We start from the raw sequence: 22,062 nt of genomic DNA on the forward strand, positions 1-22,062 counted from the left end.
GGTGATGATCTCACTTAATCTCATCAGCCTTACAGAAGTCCAGATAGACGACGTTTGTAGCTCTTCCCTCGTCCACTTGTCCCATCCTAGAAGGCCGCTGGGTTGGCCAGGCAGGACTTGCCCTTGGTGAAGCCCTGCTGGCTGCCTCGAATCACCTCCCTGTCCAACACGTGCCTTAGCATGGCTTCTAGGAGGATCTGTTCCATGACCTTCCCAGGCACAGAGGTGAGGCTGTGCAGTCGGTAGTTCTCAGGGTCCTCCTTTCTACCTTTTTAAAAAATGGGTGTCATGCTTCCCTTCTTCCAGTCAGCAGGGACTTCAGCCGACTGCCGTGACTTTCCAAATATCATGGAGAGCGGCTTGGCAACTCCATCGGCCAGTTCCCTCAGGACTCTGGGATGCATCTCGTCAGGTCCCATGGACGCATGTATGTTCAGGTTCCTCAGGTGGTCACGAACCTGATCTTTGCTGGAGGAGGGCCTTTGCTGCCCTAGTCTCCGTCTTGCGGTCCACCCACTGGAGAGGTGTGGGAAGAGAGGCTGCCGGTGAAGACTGAGGCAAAAAAGTTGTTGAGTACCTCAGCCTTCTCCTTGTCCCTTGTAACCAGTTTGCCAGTCTTGCTCATCGGGGGGGTGCGCTTTCTTTGACCTTCCTTTTCGGGCTGACATACCTGTAGAAGCCCTTCTTGTTATTCTTTGCGTCCCTTGCCAGGTTCAGTTCCAGCCACGCCTTGGCCTTCCTGGTCAGATAGCTTATTAGGGATACTAATGGCATTTTAGGGATACTAATGTCATTTTAGGGATAATGTCAATAGGGGAAGGTAATGTCATTTTACAGAAACGCAGTTGATTTGCTGTAAGAGTAGGACTGGTATGGGCAATGGTTAGAAGAATGGCAGGGTGCAGGAGCATGCTGCAGGGTGATCTTCGTTTATATAAAGATGGGCAATCTGTGTCCTTCTGCAGCCCTGGCACTCTCCTGCCTTTCTGTATTACTTCCGTTTTTCTCGCTCTTGCATATAGATGTGGCTTTCTCCTACCGGTGCTGTCTCCTGAAGCATGCTTGGGTGGACTACATTTTGGTGGAAGATGAGGTGGACTTGGGGTTGAGGTCGAGAGGAACAGCTTGTGCCGTTACTTGCCAGCAGAGACCAAAACAGCCCGGCCCGGGGACTGATGCATCACTCATTCTTGGGGCTAGCTGGGGCTTTAACTGATAGCCTGTAGGAAAAAGAGACTCGATCCTGATGGTGCTTTTTTTACGACCCTTTGTAAGCACTGTCAGGCCCCCCACAAGTGAGTGGGCAGGGCTACACTGATACGGTTCACTGAACTCCTGGTTTAGTAGCCTTTCCTGTTCCTCGCTAATGAAAGGACGTTTGCTGTGTTTGTTTCCTGCTAGGTGGTAAGGACTAACCCGTTTTCAGTTAGACGACATGAGAAGATAGCCACCGAGCTACTGGGAGACCAGGGTCTGCCTGGTGTATTTGCGCTATATGAACTTTTGCCCATGGTGGTGAAGCTGACAGAGGAACACAGGTAAGAGACATTTCAATCTATATCATCACCCTCCATTGATTTTTGCTGTTTTGCATAGCTTAAGACTCCAACCTCGCTTAGACGCGACAGTGCAAATGCCTGAAAGCCATCCAAGCCCCTTTCCAGTCGGTGGAGGGGAAGAGGCACTCCCAGATGCCCTCCTTCTCCATGTGAACATCTGAAAGGGACTGGGGTTTTTCTGGTACTACCTGAAGCGTTTTAATCCAACTAGCCATTTGAGGACGATTCTTGAGCAGAGCACCTTCGTTTTCCTGCCGAACTGCTGGAGTAGGTCCACAGTGCAAGCAGACACAACCGTCACAGGGGGAAGGGGGTTCAATCCGTTATCTGTAGCAACAGAACTTCAGGCGCTGAGGCTTCCTGGTGAAAACACCCTTAAGGTATAACTTGGTGGCTTCAGCGGTATGCTCGGCTCACTTGCCAGAGCTGAGCACCGTGTACTTTACTCGTATAAATCTTACAGGCAGTTTGCCCTGAACACCTGCAAAGATTCACCTCCTCAGGGAGACCAGGGCATACCAGACCCTTAAAAGCACGTGGAAGAGGAGCCTGGCGACTGCTGCTACTGCCGGTACCGCTGTCAAGGGATGCGATAGGGTTCAGGAGCTGGGATGTACGTTCTTACACTGATAAAACAAGCGTCCAGGCTGTGCTTAGGTCTCCGACTCGGTCCGATACTGGGATCGTGATTAGCCCAGCATAGCAATAGGAGACTAACGGTTGCCCGAAGGCCGTAAGCTCTGGCGCTGCCTCAGGTCCCTGGAGGCGAGGCAAGAGGAGTAACGGTACCTCCACTCGCCGAAGCAGCGGGTTCGCTAGATGTTTGACTACACCAAGGGGTGGAGTGTGACTGTTCACTCAACTCCTGCTGAGATTTTGGCTAGCCCAGCTCACGCTAAGGCCTGATGTATGCTGGGAGCAGTGCCTTTGGGTTGAAGGGGGAGCACCAGGTAGGCAGCACAGGTGGCCAGAAAGAGCTAAAGGGCCATGATGCAGCCATTAGCACCTGCAGCTGGCTGTCTCCTGCAGCCACCATCTTTGCCTGGCAGTATTGTCAGAATCTGCTGCCTTTTGGAAATGGTATAGACCAGACTTCCAAGCTGGAAGGTATAAACCAGCAGCTTAGCCAAAAAGCCTTTGAAGGAGATTGCACAGCAGCTGGACTGCTGGGGCTTTTGTGCTTCACAGCGTGATACAGGGGACGCCCGCGCGGTGACGGAGGAGGAAGGATGAGCACTCTCACTAGGGAAAAACAAAGTCTTTTTTTGGTGGGTTTTTTATTTTTGTTCTCCCCCCCCCGCCCCCCCCACCATAAGCCCACGACTTTAAGTGTTGCGGGTTGTAAGTTACGAAACCTCGTGGCTTGAGCAGTGCCTCAGTGAATTCACGTAAGAGAGGAGCCCGGGCAAAGGGGCCCGAGCCCTGGTTGTCGTGTGCGTTTGTTGTATTTCTTCACGGGCTCGTGAAATAAAGCTTAATTCAGAGAGTTGGTTGTCCTGTAACTTTGCACTTTTCTCTGCCATGCCGGTGTTTCTCCCCCTGCTTGCAGTCTGTCCCGTTCCTGCCGCACAACAGGGAGCGAAAGCTTCAGTCATTCCACCTCTGTATGCTTGGGTCTCGTACTAGACGGGAACTCCGGCTCCAGGGGCTGAAGTTGGAGCTTTTCGTAGCGAGTTCCAGCTCTTCAGCTGGCTTCCCTGGGCGATGGACCTTTTCCACGGTCCCTGCGGTCCCACCCTTCTTGCCCCAGTGGCCCCAGACCCCGCCACCCGACCCTCGGGGCTTTCCTCGCGCTCCTTCTCTCCCAGCCTGCACCGGGGGCGCTTTTTGCCCCCAGCGTTCCGCGGGGCCCTTAACGGTCTCTGAGCGGAACGCGCTGGAGCGAGCGGCTGCCGGGGCGGCCTCTCCCCCGCGGCAGCACCGCAGCCCAAGGCCGCACCCTCAGCGAGGAGCGAGAAGCGAGAAGCGAAGCGCTGCCACAGAGCGGCCCCGAGCGAGCCCGGCTCTCCCGCCCGGCGCCCGGTCGCGCCCGGCCGGCAGGGTGAGCCGCTGCGCCCGCCGCGGCAGGCGCCTGAGCGCGGTCCGCCGGGGCAGGCCGCGGAGCAGCCCCCGCCGCGGGGCCCGTCAGGCGGCGGAGCCCGGCTGGAGAGCGGGGGCATGGCGGCGCGGAGCCAGGCCTCCCTGCGGCGCCGGCTGCAGAGCTCGGAGGAGGCGCAGCACCGGCAAGCGGTGCTGGTGCGGAAGCTGCAGGCGAAGGTGAGGAGCGGGGGCGCCGGCCCGGCGGGGAGCTGCCCGGGGCCGGGCCGCGGTGGCGGGGCCGGGGTGCCCGGGCCGCCCGCGCAGCGCTGAGAGGGGCCTCGGCGGCGGCGATGTCGGGGGGCGAAGGCGCGGCCCCAGCGGGGCCCTCCCCGGGGCGTTCCCCGGCGCTGCCGCGGGCGGGACGGCGCCGAGCCCGCAGCTCGGGGGAGGCCCCGGGAGCCGCCCTCCTCCGCCCGGCCCGGCCCGGCCCGGCCCGGCCCGGCCCGCTGGGCGCCCGGCCCTGCCGCTGTCACCCTGGCGAGCCTCTCGTGAGGGCTTGTCCGTACGGAAAGAAAGATGCCCGGCTCGCAGGCGCCTTTGTTAGCAGGGGGCTGTCCCAGAGGCAGGAGCCGAGCCGGCGGGGGGGGTTTGGGGCGGCCCCGGGCCGAGGCAGGCAGCTCTTAGGATGAGCAGGTAGCAGTACGTGTAAAAGAAGCCCCGTCTCCGTTTCTTCCGTACGAGATAAAGTGAAGCTTCCCTGTATCGTAACGACTTGTAGTTGGCGGCATCGGCAGCGCTGTGAAACGCACTGTGCTTGGGCTGGAAAGACTTGGAGAAGAGCTAACGCGGGAGGAGCCGAGCCTGTGACAAGCTGCATTCGCTCATCTTCATTCTATGTCTCCGTCCAGGTCCTGCAGTACCGGACTCGGTGTCGAGAGTTGGAGCAGCAGCTGGCAGCAGGAGGGGTGAGTGTGCAGGTTGCCAACTAAAGACCGTGTAGGTAGGTAGCGTTTGTTACCGCGGGCCGAGGCAAGCTCCCCAAAGCAATGGCTGAGGGAAGCAAGATTTTGCTGCCTGAGGGTTTAAAGAAGCGCTGTAAGTTTGCCTGCGAGTGCTTTGTCCAGTTGCCGTTCTTGGAGGAGCCAGCGGTCCCAGAAATGCGGGTGCAGGAAACCCTGTGAAGGGGGATTTTAGTTTTGAGAAAGAGTGCTTTATTGCTGGCGTAACGTTTTGTCCTAGGGCTCAGGAGAGGGCTACACTGCCTGTTAGGTTCTGTGGCCGCCTCTGAAAAAGAACGGGTTGAAACGTGGCATTTTGCAAGGCAAGAATGCTGGCGTTCAGCATACGGCTGTGTGCTTTTCTTTCTGCTTCACGGCTAAAGTAAACCTAGGAAGAACAAAGGGTGGGAGAGTAGGAGAGCATTCCCAGGCTTCAAGTCAAAGTGAGCACTCACGGTTGTGAGCTAAGGAGACCTAGCTGCGAGAGTGCCACAGTGGGGGACTGAGGAGAGCTCAGTGGCATTGAGCGCCACCCTTCCCCTCCCTTGCTCTCCATAGTCACGACACTGTTAGGCCTGGAAGAAGCCACGAGCTCCTGAGCCACCCAAGCGAATGGAGCGGAAAGCGGTGGATGCTAACAGCAGTGAAGGCAAGACAAGAATTTGACTAAACTTTTCCTTTCTTCTGAAGGGACCCCTTCCAGGCAGGTGGGAAGCCACGGAAGAGCAGAGCCTGGAGAAAGCACTGCTTCGGGTGGAAGAGGAGCAGCAAAGGTACAAGGAAGAAGCGTTCCCTCATACCTGGTATCTTGGATGCTCGTGGAAGTGAGGGAAAACCTGTCAGTGCTCCCTGGTCTCCCCAAGGGGAGCAGTTGGGCAAGCTGCTTTGAAAGGAGAAAGGTCCGCAGTCTGTTTTCTGTGGTGCAGTAATAGTGTTGTGTGCTGAATGGCTCTGTTTGGAGCGGGGGGTTATTCCGGGTGACTTCCAAAGGTCCCTTTCCAGCCTAAATTATCCTGTGGTTCAGTAGGTGAGCGGGTCAGGAGAGTGCTAGAGAAAGGCGATGCCTCCAGTGATCAGACAGCACGAAGGGGAGGCGAGACGTGAACTGTGGGCATCATCAAAGTAGAAGGGGAAAGGGAAATTGTAGGGGGAAGTAGAAGGCTTAAAGCAAGGAGAAGCGAATGAGTATGCCATCACAGCGAGATCTTAGTTAATCCTAGAAAGCACTTTTACTGCCTCTCAGTTTGACAACAAAGTCAGTGTTGAGGGAGTTGGGAAATCACGGAGACGCTGCTTGTGGATAGCAGTTGTTCAGTGACCTCATTGCTGTTTCTCCCTTTCCAAGGTGTGAGAATCTGGCAGAAGTGAACACTCTCCTGCAGGAGCGCCTCGATGAAGCGAATGAGGTTAATTCCGCCCTTAAAGAAGATGTTAGAAAACTGACGGTGGATTGGATGAGGGCCCGGGAGGAGCTGGAATTGAAGGAGAGCGAGTGGCGCGGTGAACGTGAGGTAAGGATGGGCGACGGGAATGTCAGACGCGATGCCGGGGTGGAATGAGAATGGGTTTTATTTCTGGCCTGGAGAACTTGCTGTGTGAAAGTCGTGGCACCGTTGAGGATGTATTGGTGTTGATGAGCAGAAGACAGGGGTGTGAGATGGAGGAGTGTCAGCAGATTGTGGTGATGGAAGATGCCCGCGTGCTGTGACCGTACTGCTCGTTCTCAAAGGCAAATGCTTGCTGTTGCTGGGCACTGTAGGGCAGTGACCCGTGAACGCTCGTCTGTTTTTTAATAGTTCCTAAATCTCTGCCTGCAGCAGTGGAGACCCAAGAGAGGTCTGTGTGTTTTCGGATTCAGGGTAGCCAACAGAAGAACAGGACAGGCCTCCCTTACCAATAGGCTGCTGTAAGCAAATCTGACACTGGTCTCGGAGGGGCTTGTTTTTGTCTTCCTCCACCGAGCCTGTTAGACACCTCTGCAAGGCGAGATGATGAATCGCGATCCGTTTGCTTTGTTGATACCTGCGCCTGCAGGGGAGGTGTGGATGTTCCCTTCTTTGCAGTCAGGTGGCAGGTCTACTGAGGATGCCTCTGTGGTGGCTCTTCAGTCCTTGATGTGTCGTCATTCCCTGCCCCCCTCCGCCCCCCCCCGTTGGAATAGTTCTTAAAGGAGACCCGGTGATGACGGTTGTACCCTCTCCTCTCTGAAAGGCTTGTACAGTGGCAGCGAAGGCTGAATTGGCATTTCTTTTTGTCTTTGCCTGTTTAGCTTTATGACAGCTACCTAAGGGGTGAACGCAGCCGTCTACTCAGCCTGTGGCGTCAGGTGGTAACCTTCCGCTGTCATTTCCTGGAAATGAAGACTGCCACTGACCGGTGAGTCGAAGTGAAGGCTAGATCTCGTTGCAGAAGAAACACAGCTTCCCTTCACAGCTGCTTTTTGAGCCTTGATGTTACGCTAGCTGCGGCTAAAGATACAATTTCTCCTTTGGTAGTCTGAAGCGATGGCCTTAAGCATGCCTTAGGCTATATTCAGAATCATTTTGTTTGATGCTGGTTTTCAGATACAGCTGAGGGGCTCAGGTTATAAGCAATGCAGAGGCCCTGAACAGGTGAACTTGGCTGTGGTGATGTTTGGGCATGTTAACACAGACACAGGCATATGTGGACGAGTTGGGAGAGACTCACCAAAGCTATGCATGCAGCATGTGGAGCGGTCCCCTTTTAGAGAGTGGTCAAAATTTGCCTTAAATCTCACTGGCTTTCCTTTCCCACTGCTCGTGATGGAAAGATCATTCATGAATATGTATATATTTATTTTTTCCTTCTCATTTCCAGCTTACGTTTATCCTGGTCAGTTTGCATCCGCTTATTCCTGTACCAACACTGTTGAGAGAAAGAATAGCTTCCCTACCCTGCTATTACATTTCTCCAGTTGATTTTGCTTAGTTTGATCCCTCCCTGTTATGATTGTTTTCTTGTTCTTGGGCTCTCTGAGGTTGCTTTCTCACAGGTGCCTTCTGTGCAGAGAAGAAGAGCGTAGCCTAACAGTAAATTCTTCTGGTGTCAGCATGCAGTTTCAAACTCTGGGTTACCGTCAGCCATTTACCTGATTTGGTGATAAGCTTTCCTTAATGCGTAGAGTATGCCTAACCCGCTAGTTAATTCTCGAAGCCTTCTGGCTGTTCCATACATTTCCTCTTCTCTCTGGGGAGAAAATAGATTCATTCCTCAACCGTCAAATAGACCCATTGCCCAAGGGTCAAGATGTGTCCTGATCCCAAAGTGTCAGATGAATGATTCGTCCCCAGCGAAGATGTCGTCTTTCCTGCCGGCTTTTACTGTTGCGCAATTACGTGCTTCGGAAGCGAGTCGGCTGAGAAAGGTGGTGGTGTGAACATTACCTCTTTCTTGATTCTTTTTCAGAGATTTGTCAGAGCTGAAGGCAGAGCAATTGAGGCTTTCTGGATCTCTACTTGTAAACTGCTCCCGCCTAAACTGTGGCGTACGGCCCTGGGAACCCGTTACGCTGGGTAGACCTGTCCTCAAGGATCAGGCACAGCAGCAAGCGGAAGAGGAAATAAGCCAGAAGACTTGGGAAGCGATGCACTTACAAGTCGAAGGGGACCCGGAGAAGAAGGAGCTTCAGGACAGGTGAATGTGTTTTCAACTTTGCTGTTAGCAGCGTTATCTTCTGTGGGTGCTTGTTGGATTCATAGGATGGGCTGTGTTCACGTTTAAAACGCACCTATTCTGCACAGCCTTGTTCCTGTCCCTAGTCAAACTATTGCCTTCAACAGAACAGATAGAAAAAACCATCTGACAGACAGAAGCTCTTGTGAGTAAGGCAGGACTGGAAAAGAGATGGCGTATTACAATGTTTTTGCTGTTAACTGATTCTTGGTGAGAAATGGAGACCAGCGTAAAGAGAGCCGTGTCTCTTGTACAGCCCTTTTGCTACCCAGGGCTGTGCTAAAGGAGTTGGGAGGAATTTGCCCAGGACCATCATATGCAATGTAGCCCCTCCGTACTGCCGTTTGCACGCTAGACTGAGCGCAGAAGGCCTTTGGGGCAAGGAGTGCCATTTTGCAACATCACACATACTAACCTGAATCATCCTGTGATCCTGTGACTATTAGTTTGGGAAATTCGTACACATCTCCCCAGATAGATTGCCAGCTCTTTGATCGGTTCACTGCTGAAGGCAAAAGTAATTGTGGGACTCTTAAGGTGGACTTTAAAAGTCTGTCTTACCCAAAGAAGAACTTTGGAAAGTCTCGTGTCCAACGTATGAAAGAGGAGAGGGAGAACTCCCAGGCGGGAAGCTGTTAGCTACCTGAAAGGCGGTTGTAGCGAGGTGGGTGTGGGTCTCTTTTCCCGAGTAACAAGTGATAGGACGAGAGGAAACGGCCTCAAGTTGTGCCAGGGGAGGCTTAGATTGGATCTTAGGAAAAATTTCTTCACCGAAAGGGTTGTCAAGCATTGGGACAGGCTGCCCAGGGAAGTGGTTGAGCCACCATCCCTGGAGGTATTTTGAAGACCTGTAGAGTGTGGTGCTTAGGGAACGCGGTTTAGTGGTGGACTTGGCAGCATTAGGTTTACAGTTGGACTCGATGATCTCAAAGGTCTTTTCCAGCCTAAACGATTCTATGATTCTATCCTCGTGGTTTTGGAAATGAGAATGTTTTTTACGTTAAAAACTTGTTTGTCTTTCCCCTTCTCCTAGACTGAAGGACTTAGCTGCGCTTGAAGGAGAACACTCATTATTACAGAGCGAGTTGGTAGTCGCAAGAGAGATGCTGGAGGAATCGCACCTTCAGAGGGATCTGCTGAAGCAAGAGAAACACGAGCTTACCATGGCACTGGAAAAGGTATGGTCACCTTATTCCGAGGCAGCACTTGTGGGAGAGGCAGTTGTGATAGCAAGACCACCGCAGATGCTGTTTCTGGCAGTAGAAGACAGGGACAATGTTGTTGTCCTTCTTGGAAAATGGTGATCAGACCACAGAGGCTCTCCGGTGTAGTTAGTGCCCACGTGCTTGTTGGGAACGCTGAACTGGGAGTGTGCCAGAGACACAAGAGGGGATCTGGAGTTGCTGCTTGAGGTCGGGGATTTTCCTGTCTTTGTTGTCATGTTGTTCTTTTGTCTCTTCAGGCAGAGCAGTCAGTAGCAGAGTTGACAGGGGCTCAGAATAAGCTGACTGCTGAAATAGCCGATCTACACGTTGCAGCAGCGAACATGAGCAGCATCAATGAAGCTCTTGTGTTGGATAAGGTGCAGCTGAACAAACTTGTGTTGCAGGTGAGCAGAGTTGTCAAAGATCTTGCCAGGCATTTGTCTCCAGCTGCTGCTGCTTCTCAGACTTCTCGCCTTCGGACAGTATGACTGTCTGAATGTGGAAACGTTGCTCTTTTCTCTGTCCAAGCCAAAGCTCCTCCAGAGTAAATCTTACAGTTATTTTATTTCCTCTGTGCTTCTGTGATTGTAGCTGGAGCAAGAGCATGACGTTCTGTCAGGCAAAGTGGATGAGCTGGAGAGAGCAAAGATCTCTGGCCAGGAGAAGCTGAGCTTGTGTGAAAGAACAAATGAGGCGCTGAGCGCAGAGAAAGCCCACCTGGAGCAGCTGCTGAAGAAAGCAGAGGAGCAACAGGAGGGGCTGCAGGCAGAGCTGAGGATGCTGGCAGAGGAGAAGGCAGAAACCCAAGAGAAACTCAATGAGGTGAGACCACAAACCTGGTGCTTTCTGGGTGGGCTTTTGGCTGCTTGGCTCAGTGAAGCTGTATCTGTTGGATTCTGCAGTGTTTTTTGTCAAGGAGACACTTGGTAGCACTGGGGGTCAGGCGGCATTGTTTACTTCCTTCTGGAAATGTGTTGATGGCTTGCAGAGCTGTTGTGCAATTCTCTGGGTCGTCCTCTGCTTCTACAGATTCCTTTAATCCACCTGTCTGTGTTGGCCTCTTTTTTGGCTTTTGATAAGCTGCAGAGAGGTGATTTGCCTTGCCCACGAATCTGCGTGAGGCTACTACTCTCCACATGCGTCGAAAGAAGCAAACAGGGTAGCTCTTCACCCATTTTCTGAGGCCAAAACCCCCCGGGGCTGCATGTTTCTATTTATGCTTTTTGTTGTGAAGTCTGCAACTTTCCAAGCTCGGCTTGTTGGGGCCTAGAGGGCGGGACAAAGCGGCAAGTCAGTGTCTGCTGTCTTGTACTGCTAAGAACGGGAATGACATCCTGAAATGGTTGAAACTGTATTTTACCACCTACAGGCCGCTTTGAATTGCTAGATCCTCGTTAGGCTTTGAGGGAGAAGCTGAGAAAGAGGTGATCCCAGAAGACTGTTTACTCTGGACTAACTGGTTTTGGTAGAGTGGAAAAAGAGCTTGGGAGAATTGCATCGCTGGAGGAGACTAGGGAGTTTGCCATCATTTCAGTGTCGGCTTCCTAATGTACAGTCTTAGGTCTTATGGGGTAACTTTGAGAGGAGACTTGGTTGTTTCTGATGGTCTGTTCTCTGTTAGGCAGTCTTAGTTTTGGAGTACGTGGTCTGTTTGGCAAATACCCATCAGAGGTGTATTGGCATCACTGCAGAAGAAAGCTGAAAAATCACGGTTAGTCTTCAGGCTTGAATGCCAGCAAGGTCTATTGGACAACTTGTTTGTGTAAGACAAGTAAACAGTATTGTTGACATGAACTACTGTCCAAGTAGAGTCTACCATCTCTTTGGCCACACCAGCCGGACTTCCGTAAATCACTAAATGACACTGCTCACCACAAGGGCTGTTTCCCTGCCAAGGATCACCTCATTGCATCCAGCTGCTGTACACACTGAAGTAGGTGCGTGGTGGTGTTTTGTGACAAGGTGACGCTTTGATGTTGGTTTTTCTTCTTCTAGAAGGAGAAACCATGTGTATTTCCGCTTTGTTCGGCGAGCAAAGTTGCTCTTGCTCAACGGTTCCTGAAAATTTCCAGCACTGGCATAGATTCTGATAGAATTTTAGTTTGCAAGGTGGCAGTTGTGGAAGATGTGGTATTTTTCCATGAGAAGATGTAGTCTGGGGTGTGTACGTTTGTCCTGAAGGGGCCGTCTGGTCCCAGGCAACCCAGTAGGGCCTTACACATCGCTTTCAGGTTAACAGCCCTCGTGCCTTTTGGCAGCCCAGGGAGTTAGGGTGGCATGAAGCAGATGCTCTTAAACTTTCAGGCCAGAGTGCCGGAGCTCTCTCCTCTAGCTGATTCAGAAGTGGCACTGGCTGGCTCTGCACAGAACTCCAGAGAAAGGACTCTAACTGTATTTTGTCCCGCTTTCAGGTTCACCGCCAGCAAGAGTCAGCTAGCAGTGGTCTGGAGCAGTTGCGGCAGGAGTCCTCTCGCCAAGGGCAGGCACTGGCCAACGTCTCCAAAGAGAAGGAATTGCTGGTGCACGAGAAGGCTGCCCTAGAGGTGCAACTGGCAGCCACGGAGCAGGACAGACGAGGCCTTGCAGAGCAGCTGGCAGAGGCCAGGTAAAGGCAGGGGGGAGACCCTAGGCAGGAGATTATTTAATGTCTGTAATTATAGAGGTGATAATCATTACACGAGGATTCATTGCATCCTGTATGCTTTTCAGCTGTTTTCACCTTCCATGGACAGAAAATGGAAGAATCTCGAGAAAAAAAAAAACAAAACAAACAAAACCCCAAACCAGTACAGCATGGTTGGAATGTTATTTTTCTGACAGCTAAAGCTAACAAAGCTCTCCTGAGCCTGGGGCTCATGTTTATGCCCCCTTGCACGTTCCTGTGTGAAGTCCAAAGCAAGCCAGCGTTAATTCCTCAGTATCTGGTACCTTGGCTCTGCATTGAGTAGTAATTAAACCATGCAGATGTTTACTGAAACCCAAAGCTTCTCTCTGGTTTTGGTTTCTCGTTCTGCGCGTTTGAACTTGGATCTTTCCTTATCAAGTAGTTTGACAGGGGATCTTCAGAATTCAAGGCTATTACGTAGGGACATTGCGAGTAGGACACTGCCATTTAGGGTGAAGCTAGAGGCTCGTGCTGAAAATCTTGAGGGCCTACTGTTTCTAGTCTAACTCTTGTTACCTGTGGTGCAGGACCTAGAGTTGGTTACACCAGCAGCAGGGAAGCCTCTTTTGAATGCTCGCCAGTCTGCGGGAATTGTTGCCCATCATTGCTGTGTGGGTCCGGTACTCCCTACCACGTGCTGTTTTGAGATAGACATCATGGAGGAGTTTATGCAGGGAAGGAACAAGATCTTGTCCTTCTGCTGGGTCAGGTTTCTAAGATCACGTGTGTCAAGTTCTGCTTTTAAAAAGAAACAACCCCAAACTACCCAACGTATCGAGATGTTTGTCCTCCTCTCAGGTCTTTTTTAGAAGACTCCTGGCCTTGCAGAGCTGTACAAATGCGAGATTGTTTGTCATGCTTCTTGACTTTTACGCCTTACCACTCCAGAGTATGTTGTCAGCAAGGCTGATAAACACCATTTTGACTCAGTCTGTTTCTTGAGAGCTGCTGCTGCTGCTTCTGAGCTCCAGCTCCTCTTACTTGATCCAGCTGAATTATGTTCTGTCAATTATTGGGCTGCAGCAACTATTCTTGCCAGATGTTGTTCTCAAGAGCCTGTTGTTGTCGTCACAACAGTTTGGACTCTTATCTTCTCTGTTCTGTTTTAGAGACTGACTTTGGTTTATCCTTAAAATGGAGCATACTTACTTTGGACTGCCAGAGATTGGCGTAGTCAGAAATATGTGCTTGTTCTCCTTCTTGAAGATACATCCTCCATCGTCCATCAAAGCAGTGAAATCCTACTGTTGCGGGTCTTATTGTTGTACCACTCGGGTGCCCCTTTACCCTGAAGGATGTTCTCCTGGTTGCACGCCTGTTCTAGTGAGGCAGTGCTGTGTATGGTAGGAACCTGGCCCACAGGACGCCGTGTTAGATCAGGGAGGCAACTTCAGCTCCTGGTTGCAGAGTCCTGCGTGTCGTACGCAGCAGTCGGTTGAAGTCTATGGATGTAACAGTTTGCCTCCGCAGTACTACAACTTCCATTTTAAAGAGCGGCAAGTCATTGGGGCTACTGCCTGCTTAGTTAGCAAGGCTTAGAGAAAAGTAGCAAGTTTTTCTGGTGAACTTCCAAGAGTTTAAACTGAAGGCTACCTGTCTCTCCTTTCAGGTAGTCCTTGTTTAGGTAAAATCTGGTTCAGATTTCTTACAAATGCTGCTTACAAGCATGAGATTTTACTCTGTCATCTGATGTATTGCTTTAGTCCCTTTGAAATATAGGGAGTCTGGAAGATCACCTCCCTGTACGTACACTATGAACAGCATCAAAAAGTCACGAGTCAGCCAGGGAGATACTCTTACTCTGTGCCCCTGCCGAGCAACCTGGAAGTGACGATGAGCAAAGGGCTGTGAGCAGAGGCTGGGCTTTTGCTTGCTGGCACAGACTCTGTGAGCACAGCTACCCGTGCGTCATAGATCAGACAATAGCAATTTCAGATTTGGCTATGGAGATCAAATTCGGCTGGGCTTTCTGTGTTACGCTAGGTCATAAGTAAAGCCTGGGCATTCCCTCGGAGGGGCCTGCATTACTTTTTTAAATGGCAGAAATATGCCTTCTGTATACCAGTTTCCGTGCAACCCATTTTCCGTACTGCAGGGTAGGGATCTTGAAGCAGTTCCTACTGGACTAACTCCCTGTGGGCGTCAGGAGCAAGAAACTCATTTCTCTCCGTATTGGCGTCTTGTAGGTCCGGGAGGGAGACCCTGGAATGCAGCCTGCTTGAGGCTCAGCAGCGCTTATGTCAGCTGGAGATCGCCAGGAGTCAGCTTGAACTCCAACTTCAGACAGTCAGGCAGGCCAAGGAGGTGATACAAGGTGAGAGCCTCATGTACTTTGTTTCTGGTGATCCCCCTGCCTAGGGAGGATGGTATAAAAACAGCTCTCTGTCTGCAGTGCTTCTAAGGAGTGAAGGAGCTGGGGACAGATCCCTCCTACACTGAAATTCAGATGGCTTAAGGTTAGTGAAGCCAGAACCGCTGTTTGTGTAGGCCCTGAATCTTGCCATTTGTCACGTTTGCAGGGGAAGTGAAGTGCCTTCAATGTGAGCTGGAAGCAGAGAGATCTCTCATGAAGCAGGAACGGGAAAACATGGCGCAGCAGCTCTTGCGGACAGAAGAGCAGTATAACGATACCCTCAAGCTTCGGGAAACGGATCACGAAGTGGAAATAAACAAGCTCCTGCAAGAGCTGGTAGGAAACAATATGCTTCTGAAGTCTTGAGGCAAGCTTTGTGGGCTAGCTTTAGAAGAATAATAGCCCGAGCGTGTGAAATGGCAGCAAGCGTCTGTCATAGGCCACACGTTGCCAGGCCAGGCAGCAGAGCCAACGGCTCGCACTTGAAAGCACGTGAAGACCCACGGGACTATGCCGGGACAGTAAATGCAAGCCACGGATTCCGTGTGGGCCTAAGACGAGTTGAGCAGAAGGTTGGGTGGTCCCCACCCAAGGCGTGGCAGTACAGGGGTAGGATCTTACCAGACTCCTGTCTACCGTGAAGTAGACTCCTAACTTTCCTGCCAACTGCAGTCGTGGGAACTTTGTTCCTTTCTTTCTGTCCTTTCCCGGTTGACAGAGGTGTTATCTTTGGGCTTAAAGCATACAGAACAGATGGAACAGCCCCTTGTTCCTGGTACTTGAGCTCGTGGCCCGTCTTGTGACTAGGGCATCGGGGTGCTGGCCCCTTTCTCACCCTGCAGTCCATCTGCATCTTTTCCTTGATGAGAATGGAGTTGAGCTTTGAAAATAGCGGCTCTGAGACTAGAGAGAAATCCCGTAGGCGAGAGGTGCTAGGAAACAGGCAGCCGCCAGAGAGGGGAAGGTAACATCTCCTCTTCTTCCACCAGCTGACTGTCCTTTTAAGTTCCTTGATAGGACATGATTTATGGAGGGCACAAAGCCACTACTGTGCGCTGTGGAGGTGGGGGTTTGTGGGAGGGATGAAGCTTCCCATTTTTTTGAGAAGCTTGGCTGGGACTCCATCCTGAAGTCTTCTTCTCCCCTCATCAGGCAAGCGAGCGGGAAGGGCACCATTCAGAGCTACAGGAGATGCTGGAGCAGTGGGAAAAGGAGAAGGCAGAGGCAGAAAGGGAGCACGAGAAGAAGCTCTTTGATATGAAGCAGAAAGTTGCTGCCATGCAAGCTCAACAAGAGGAGGAACGGACGAGAGTGGAAAGTGCCAAGCAAGAGGTAGAGACTGTGAAAGGAGAATTAGTGTGTTTTTTTTTTTACTCTTCTGGGCTCCTTATTGGCAGTGCTTCTGTGGACACTGTCCGTCTGGGTAGAAGCGTCTCTTAGACACCCCTTTGTAAAGAGGCGCGATGCCTTGGCAGCCATGAGACCTTTGTGCCGTGAGGGACAGGGCCTGTAATGCGAGAGGCTACCAGAGTGTAGGTTTAAGAAAGGCAGGAAGCGCGTTGCAGCCTGAAGAGAACATGAACACCGTAACTGTGTCTGTGATCTGACCACTACTCCTTCAAGAGGGCACAGTGGGGTTCTAGAGGATGGTACCATGAAAACTCTACACGGTAGAGGTCCAAAAAAAACCCCAACCCCAACAACGGGAAATCCCATGTTGGGGTTGTTCTGTCTTCCCTTCCTCCCTCCCTATCAGAGAGAACATCGTCATGCCAGTGCCTAAATCATGGTTAGTCTGCACTTTAAATCCTGGCTGCAGTTCTGGCAGCTCCTCCCCAAAAGAACACGCTAGAGCTAGAAGAGGTTCGGAGAAGGGCAAAAAGGAAGACGGGACTGGCCGAGTAAGCTGGGAAAGACGCAACCGAAAGGGTGGCACAGGAAAGGTCTTACAACATCCCGAGAGGCAGGGAGGGAGGGGGCAGCCCCTGACTGCCACTGAAGCAGGAGTTCAAATCTAGTACGAAAAGCAAACGTACATGGGTGGAATTATTGAACCTCTTTGTCACTGTTTTGCAGCAGGAACGGGACAGACTGCGAGCAGTTAAAGAAGAACTGGTACGGGAGATGAAACTTCTTCAGGAATCGGTCACAGCCTCCGAAACCCGAGCAAATGCAGCAACAGATAGGAATCGCTGCCTTGAACAAGAACTTCAGACTACATTGTCTACCTTAAAAATCAAAACCGAGGAAGTGGAAACGCAGCGGGAGAAAATCCAGATGCTCCAAAAAGAGGCAGCACAGAGAAAAGCTTTGCAGGAGAGTCTCACTCATATGACTGCCATCCTGTCAGAGAGGGAGGGAGAAATGAAGTTGTACCAGGAACAGATGAGAATGCTGGAGAACCAGAAAGAAATGCATGAAGCTACTCTCAGTGAGGTTATCAAGGACATAACAGAGAAAACACAGAAGGTTGAATCCCAGCAAGAACAGATACAGGAGCTGGAGAAGCAGCAAGAAATGCTGAGGACTGCTGTCAGCAAGATGAGCAAAGAGCTGGAGGAGAGAGACCGGGAGATCCAATTCCAGGAGGAGAAAATAATGATTCTAGAACGAGATGGTGCATCACAAGTGAGAAATCTGCAGGTGGATCTTGATCATATGAAAGGAAACTTGAAGGAGAAGAATTTGGAGCTTCTGTCTCTGACCCAGCAGATCCAAGCGCTGGAAATGGAGAGAGAACAGGTGAAATCTCTGCACGCGAGCCTTGGACACCTGAGGGCAGTTCTTAAGGACAGAGAGAGCGAGTGTGATTCTCAAAGGGATCAGTTAAGACTCTTGCAGCAGTACAAGGACCAGCAAGAGGGCTACCTGCAAGAGCTTCGTGGTACACTAGAAAAGATGACCCTTTCTTTATCTGAAAAGGATCAAGAGCTTGAGTCGCAACAAAAGCAAATCCGGGAAGCTGAAGAAGTCATGGAAATGCAGTTAAGGACTGTCCGTGACCAACTGGAGCAGACCTTAGGAACCTTAAAAGAAAAGGACAGACTCCTAGACATCCAAAAGCAACAGGCAAGGAGCTATGCGGAAAAAACAGAAGAACAGATGAATGTCTTGCACAGAGACTTAGAATACGCTACAGCAGTACTGAAAGAAAAGGATTTAATGATTGAATCTCAGAAGGAACTGATTGAGACCTTCCAAAAACAAGAGCAAGACTCTGGACAGCAGAAGGAAATTCTGCAGCAGCTTCAAGTGGCACTGAAGGAAAAAGAACAAGAAATGTTATCCCTTAGAAAGCAATGTGAGGCGTGGAAGGAAAAGGAGGAAAAGCGTGAAGCTGAGCAAACAAATCTCCAAGCAACAAAGCTGACTCTGAAAGAAAGAGAGGAAAAGATAGAGGTTCTGGAGGAAGCTCTCTCTAAGCTTCAACAGCAAAAGGAGGAGGCAGCGATGCAGACCAAAGCCATACAGCAAAAACTAGAATACGCTGCATCTTCTCTGGAAGCGAGAGATCAAGAGATAGTGTCTTTGCAAGAGCACGTCCAGGAGCTTCGAGAGCAGAAGGAGTTAGAAGGCAAGCAGGCCAAGAGTCTAGAGCAGGATCTAGACAAAATGAGCCAAATCTTGAAGGAGAACCATTTGGAGTTCCTCAGGCAGACAGAGCAAATGAACATGTTCCGGCTTCGTGAAGAAAGCACGAAAGCAGCTCTAACATCATGCCAGCAGCAAGTGGATCTGCTTGAGCAAGCGGTGAGGAAGAGAGATGAAGACAATGAAACTCTCATGCAAAAAGTCCAGCGCCAAGAAGAAGAACTGAAGACCTTGCAGAATCTCCAGCTGCAGCTAACCAAGAAGAATGAAGAGGTTAGGCATGGCAGAGAGCCAGAGAAGCTCCTGGAAGAAGCCTTGCATGAGAAGGAGCAAGAGACCAAGGCTGAAGGTGAACTCAAAGAGTTGGAAGAGGAAGTAAGAGCTCTTCGGGAAGATCTCCAGCCTGTTCAGCCGACTCTGACAAAGAAGGATGAAGAGATCAAGAACCACAGAGACAGAGTCGGGTACTTAGAGAAGACTCTGAGAGAGAGAGAACAAGAGCTTAGGAGGCAGAGTGAGCTCTTGAAACAATTAACATCAGCTTTGCGATGGAAGGCTGGCGGGGAGACCCTGCAGAAACAAATCCAGAAACTCCAGAAATGGGAGGAAGAGGAAGCAGAGAAGAGGCGAGTTCTCCAGGAGAGAGACCGTTCCTTGCAAAGACAGAAGGAGCTAACGCAACAACTGGAGGATGAGCGGAAAGCCAAGGGGGAAGAGTTGGAGCGCACGATTGCTATTTTGAAGCAGACCGAGAGCAGAGAAGTCAAATGGAAAGAGAAGGCACAAGCACTGACTCTTGCCCTCACCAAGAGTGAAATGGCCAATGGGACTCTGAGGGAAGACATAGCCATCCTGCAGAGCATGGTTTCGGAGAGGGACACGGACCGGTTTCATCATCAGGTAGGCAGTGTGACTGATCGTCAGTCAACTAAAATGTCTAGAAAGGATTCTAATGATGATGCCCATAAAGATACGGGAATATATAGTCCCATAAATACATGACCTGCTTGGCCACAGAAACTGCGGTTGTAGCCAGCAGGCTTGCCTGTCTGCGTAGCTCAAGGCGTTCACCTGCTGAAATGTTTTCTGTCAGCCCCCGAACTACTGAAAGAACTACGGAGCTTGCTGTTAGAATTACCCCAAGCCCAAACGTTGGGGATGGGTAACTGGTTCTGTCCTGTGTAGGCAAGCTTAGCCGACGTGTCGTGGTTGGGGTTTGGCATGGAAAGGAAGGGGTACAGTTGACCAAACTAAGGGACTGACCTTAGCAGAATTTTGTAACGATGGTTGCACAGCAGCTACGCTGACGGTGCTTAGAGGATGCTTTCAGAGATGTCGATTTCGGAGGTACAGCTTTTCCAGTGTCTTAAAAATAACGGCATTCGTACCGTTGCCCGATCAGGCGAAGGGCTTCATTGCGCATTCAGGATGTACTTGTGCTGCGGTCCAAAAGGCCGGAAGGCAAATCTGTGTGGATTTCCCCACGGCGATGGGGAGGAGGGCCCCTAGGAAGAGAGTGTGTTGTTTTGGCCCGTCAAGCAGGAGGAGCAGAAGGGACTTGGCACTGTCCGTTCCCGAGCCCGGTCACTCTCCCCGACTTGTCGATTCTGTCCCTCCTAACCTTTATGGGGCACCAGCTCACATAAACTCCTCTCTGTATACCCAGCAGGCTATTGCAGAAGGGGAGCAGCTATCATGGCTCTCGGAGAAGAGGCTTCTGTCACAGCAGCTGGAATGTCTGCAGCGAGCAGTTGCAAGGCTGGAACTGGAGAAGGCGGAGCTGAAGCAACTCAATGCTGAGCTCAGGAGGACTCTCGAGCAGGTAAAACAGGCTTTCGCTGCCTCTGCAAAGCCTCACGGTCCTCTGGATCACACCCCATTTCCACAGACAGCACTTTGGAGTCCTCTGCTTGTTTCCTTCCCTCTCCCACTTCCCCCTGTGGACGCACGCTTTTGTATTTTCTCTCTCTTCTGGCCCCCCGTTGCCTTCACAAATGCGCATGTGCTCCGGTCCCACCCTTCTTGCCCCAGTGTCCCCATACACGCACGTTTGACGCTCTTGTGTCAGGAGCTGTTTCCTCTTGCTCTTTCTGTTCCATAGCCTACTTGGAGTGCTTTTTGCCCGCAGCATTCTCTGGGGCAATTAGCAGCCTCTGAGCAGAGCAGAAATCTCCTTGCCATGATGTCCAGAGCTCCTTTTGCTCCTTGTTTGGTGGCAGGTTTCTGTGACCCTTTCTCCTATCACCAACGTGCAGGTGGAACGTGAGCGGAGGAGACTGAAGAGATACCACAGTGGTCGGATGCTGCCGGATGCCTGCGGATTTTCGCTTGCTGACCAGCACAAGATGGCTGCTTCTAGACAAGTGAGAACAGAATCTTCCTTGGTGGGAGGAGGGTCTGGCCATACAGAGGAACAGTGGCAAATCCCAGTGGCGGCATCCCCCCAGTACAGACCCAAGAGAAGTGGAACGTAGACCATGGCCCTGGCCAAACTGGAGACCAAAAGGAAATCCTTGCATTTTCTTCACAGGAGGAGTCTCACGCTCGCTGCAGTCGTCGATTAGCTGAGTTGCAGAACCAGGTGAGGAGTAGGAAAGCTCTCGTCAAAAGCTGCCGTGGCTGTACTGAGGGGCACAGCTTTGCACGATGCTACAGCCCGAGTTTTGTTTGGCTGTCGGGAAGTGAGTACACCAGGCAGTGGAAATACCCAGTCAGTCAGACACATCTGTTGGCCATGGCCAAACAACATCATGCACCTAGGTCTAAGTCTCTGGCTTGCCTAGAGGTCAGGCGTGGTGGGAGAGGGATTGGAGGAAGTGCAGAGAACTGGCACTCGCCTCAATATAGAGAAGATTCTAAGGATGTTCCCCTTGAGTCTTACTCATCTTGTTGACAGCTTCCATTTTCCCTTGACTCCGTTAACGGTAGAGCTTGCACTCTATCAGAGCTCCAGGGATCTGAGGCAGCGCCAGAGCTTACAGCCTTCGGGCAACCGTTAGTCTCCTATTGCTATGCTGTGCTAATCACGATCCCAGTATCGGACCGAGTCGGAGGCCTAAGCACAGCGTGGACGCTTGTTTTATCAGTGTAAGAACGTACATCCCAGCTCCTGAACCCTATCGCATCCCTTGACAGCGGTACTGGCAGTAGCAGCAGTCACCAGGCTCCTCTTCCACGTGCTTTTAAGGGTCTGGTACGCCCTGGTCTCCCTGAGGAGGTGAATCTTTGCAGGTGTTCAGGGCAAAATGCCTGTAAGATTTATACGAGTAAAGTACACGGTGCTCAGCTCTGGCAAGTGAGCCGAGCATACCGCTGAAGCCACCAAGTTATACCTTAAGGGTGTTTTCACCAGGAAGCCTCAGCGCCTGAAGTTCTGTTGCTACAGATAACGGGTTGAACCCCCTTGCCCCTGTGACGGTTGTGTCTGCCTGCACTGTGGACCTACCCGCTGTTGCCAGGAAATAATAAGAGTTTGAGGATTTTGAAGGCCTCAGCAGTCCTTTAAGGCTCCTTTGCCCCCTGGGCTGTGTTCATCAGATTATGCTCTGCTCATTCGTGAAATGCTCTGAAGTTAGGAAGAGTGAGAGTTTTCTCCCGTTTCATGTGCTAGCTGTCAGGTCCCTAAAGTAGATCGTAACCGAACGGTTCTTCACTACCTTGTGTAAGCAGCAGTCCTCCTGCTGAGGAGAAAGCATGTGGAACTAAGGTGGCAGTAGCCCAAATCTCTCCTTTGAAAAAAAAGGGTTGGGTTACGAAATCCTGTAGAAACCTCTCTCTTTAATATGCATGTCATGTCTCGGTGTTGTGCCTTGTGAATGGTATGCCAGAAAGAAACTCGGAATTGTCGGTAATCTGAGCTCAGTTCAGGGTGGCTCTGGCAACCTGTTAGTTCCCATTCCCCAAGGACAACGTGTTTGTCAGGGCTGGAGTTGGAGGGTGCGTCTTTCCTGACGGCCGCATCTGTGGAGCTGCGGATGGT

General features: G+C 51.4%; 1 protein-coding gene across 2 annotated transcripts; it reads left to right on the forward strand.

Annotated features, from left to right (window-relative positions):
* The first annotated feature begins 14,475 nt into the window (after window positions 1-14,475).
* LOC142045182 (uncharacterized) lies at window positions 14,476-19,100 on the forward strand. Of its 2 annotated transcripts, none has more exons than XM_075058411.1 (3): window positions 14,476-14,828; window positions 15,645-15,824; window positions 16,569-19,100. In XM_075058411.1, the coding sequence occupies exons 1-3, from the start codon at window positions 14,706-14,708 to the stop codon at window positions 19,083-19,085; spliced, it is 2,820 nt and encodes a 939-aa protein (XP_074914512.1). In that variant the 5' UTR covers window positions 14,476-14,705; the 3' UTR covers window positions 19,086-19,100. The 2 variants fall into 2 exon arrangements, with proteins under 2 accessions (XP_074914512.1, XP_074914520.1); XM_075058419.1 differs by having other exon boundaries at window positions 16,572-19,100.
* Window positions 19,101-22,062: the final 2,962 nt, after the last annotated feature.

This window comes from Buteo buteo, chromosome 2 (genome assembly GCF_964188355.1).
Source record: "Buteo buteo chromosome 2, bButBut1.hap1.1, whole genome shotgun sequence".
Taxonomy (NCBI): Eukaryota; Metazoa; Chordata; class Aves; order Accipitriformes; family Accipitridae; genus Buteo; species Buteo buteo.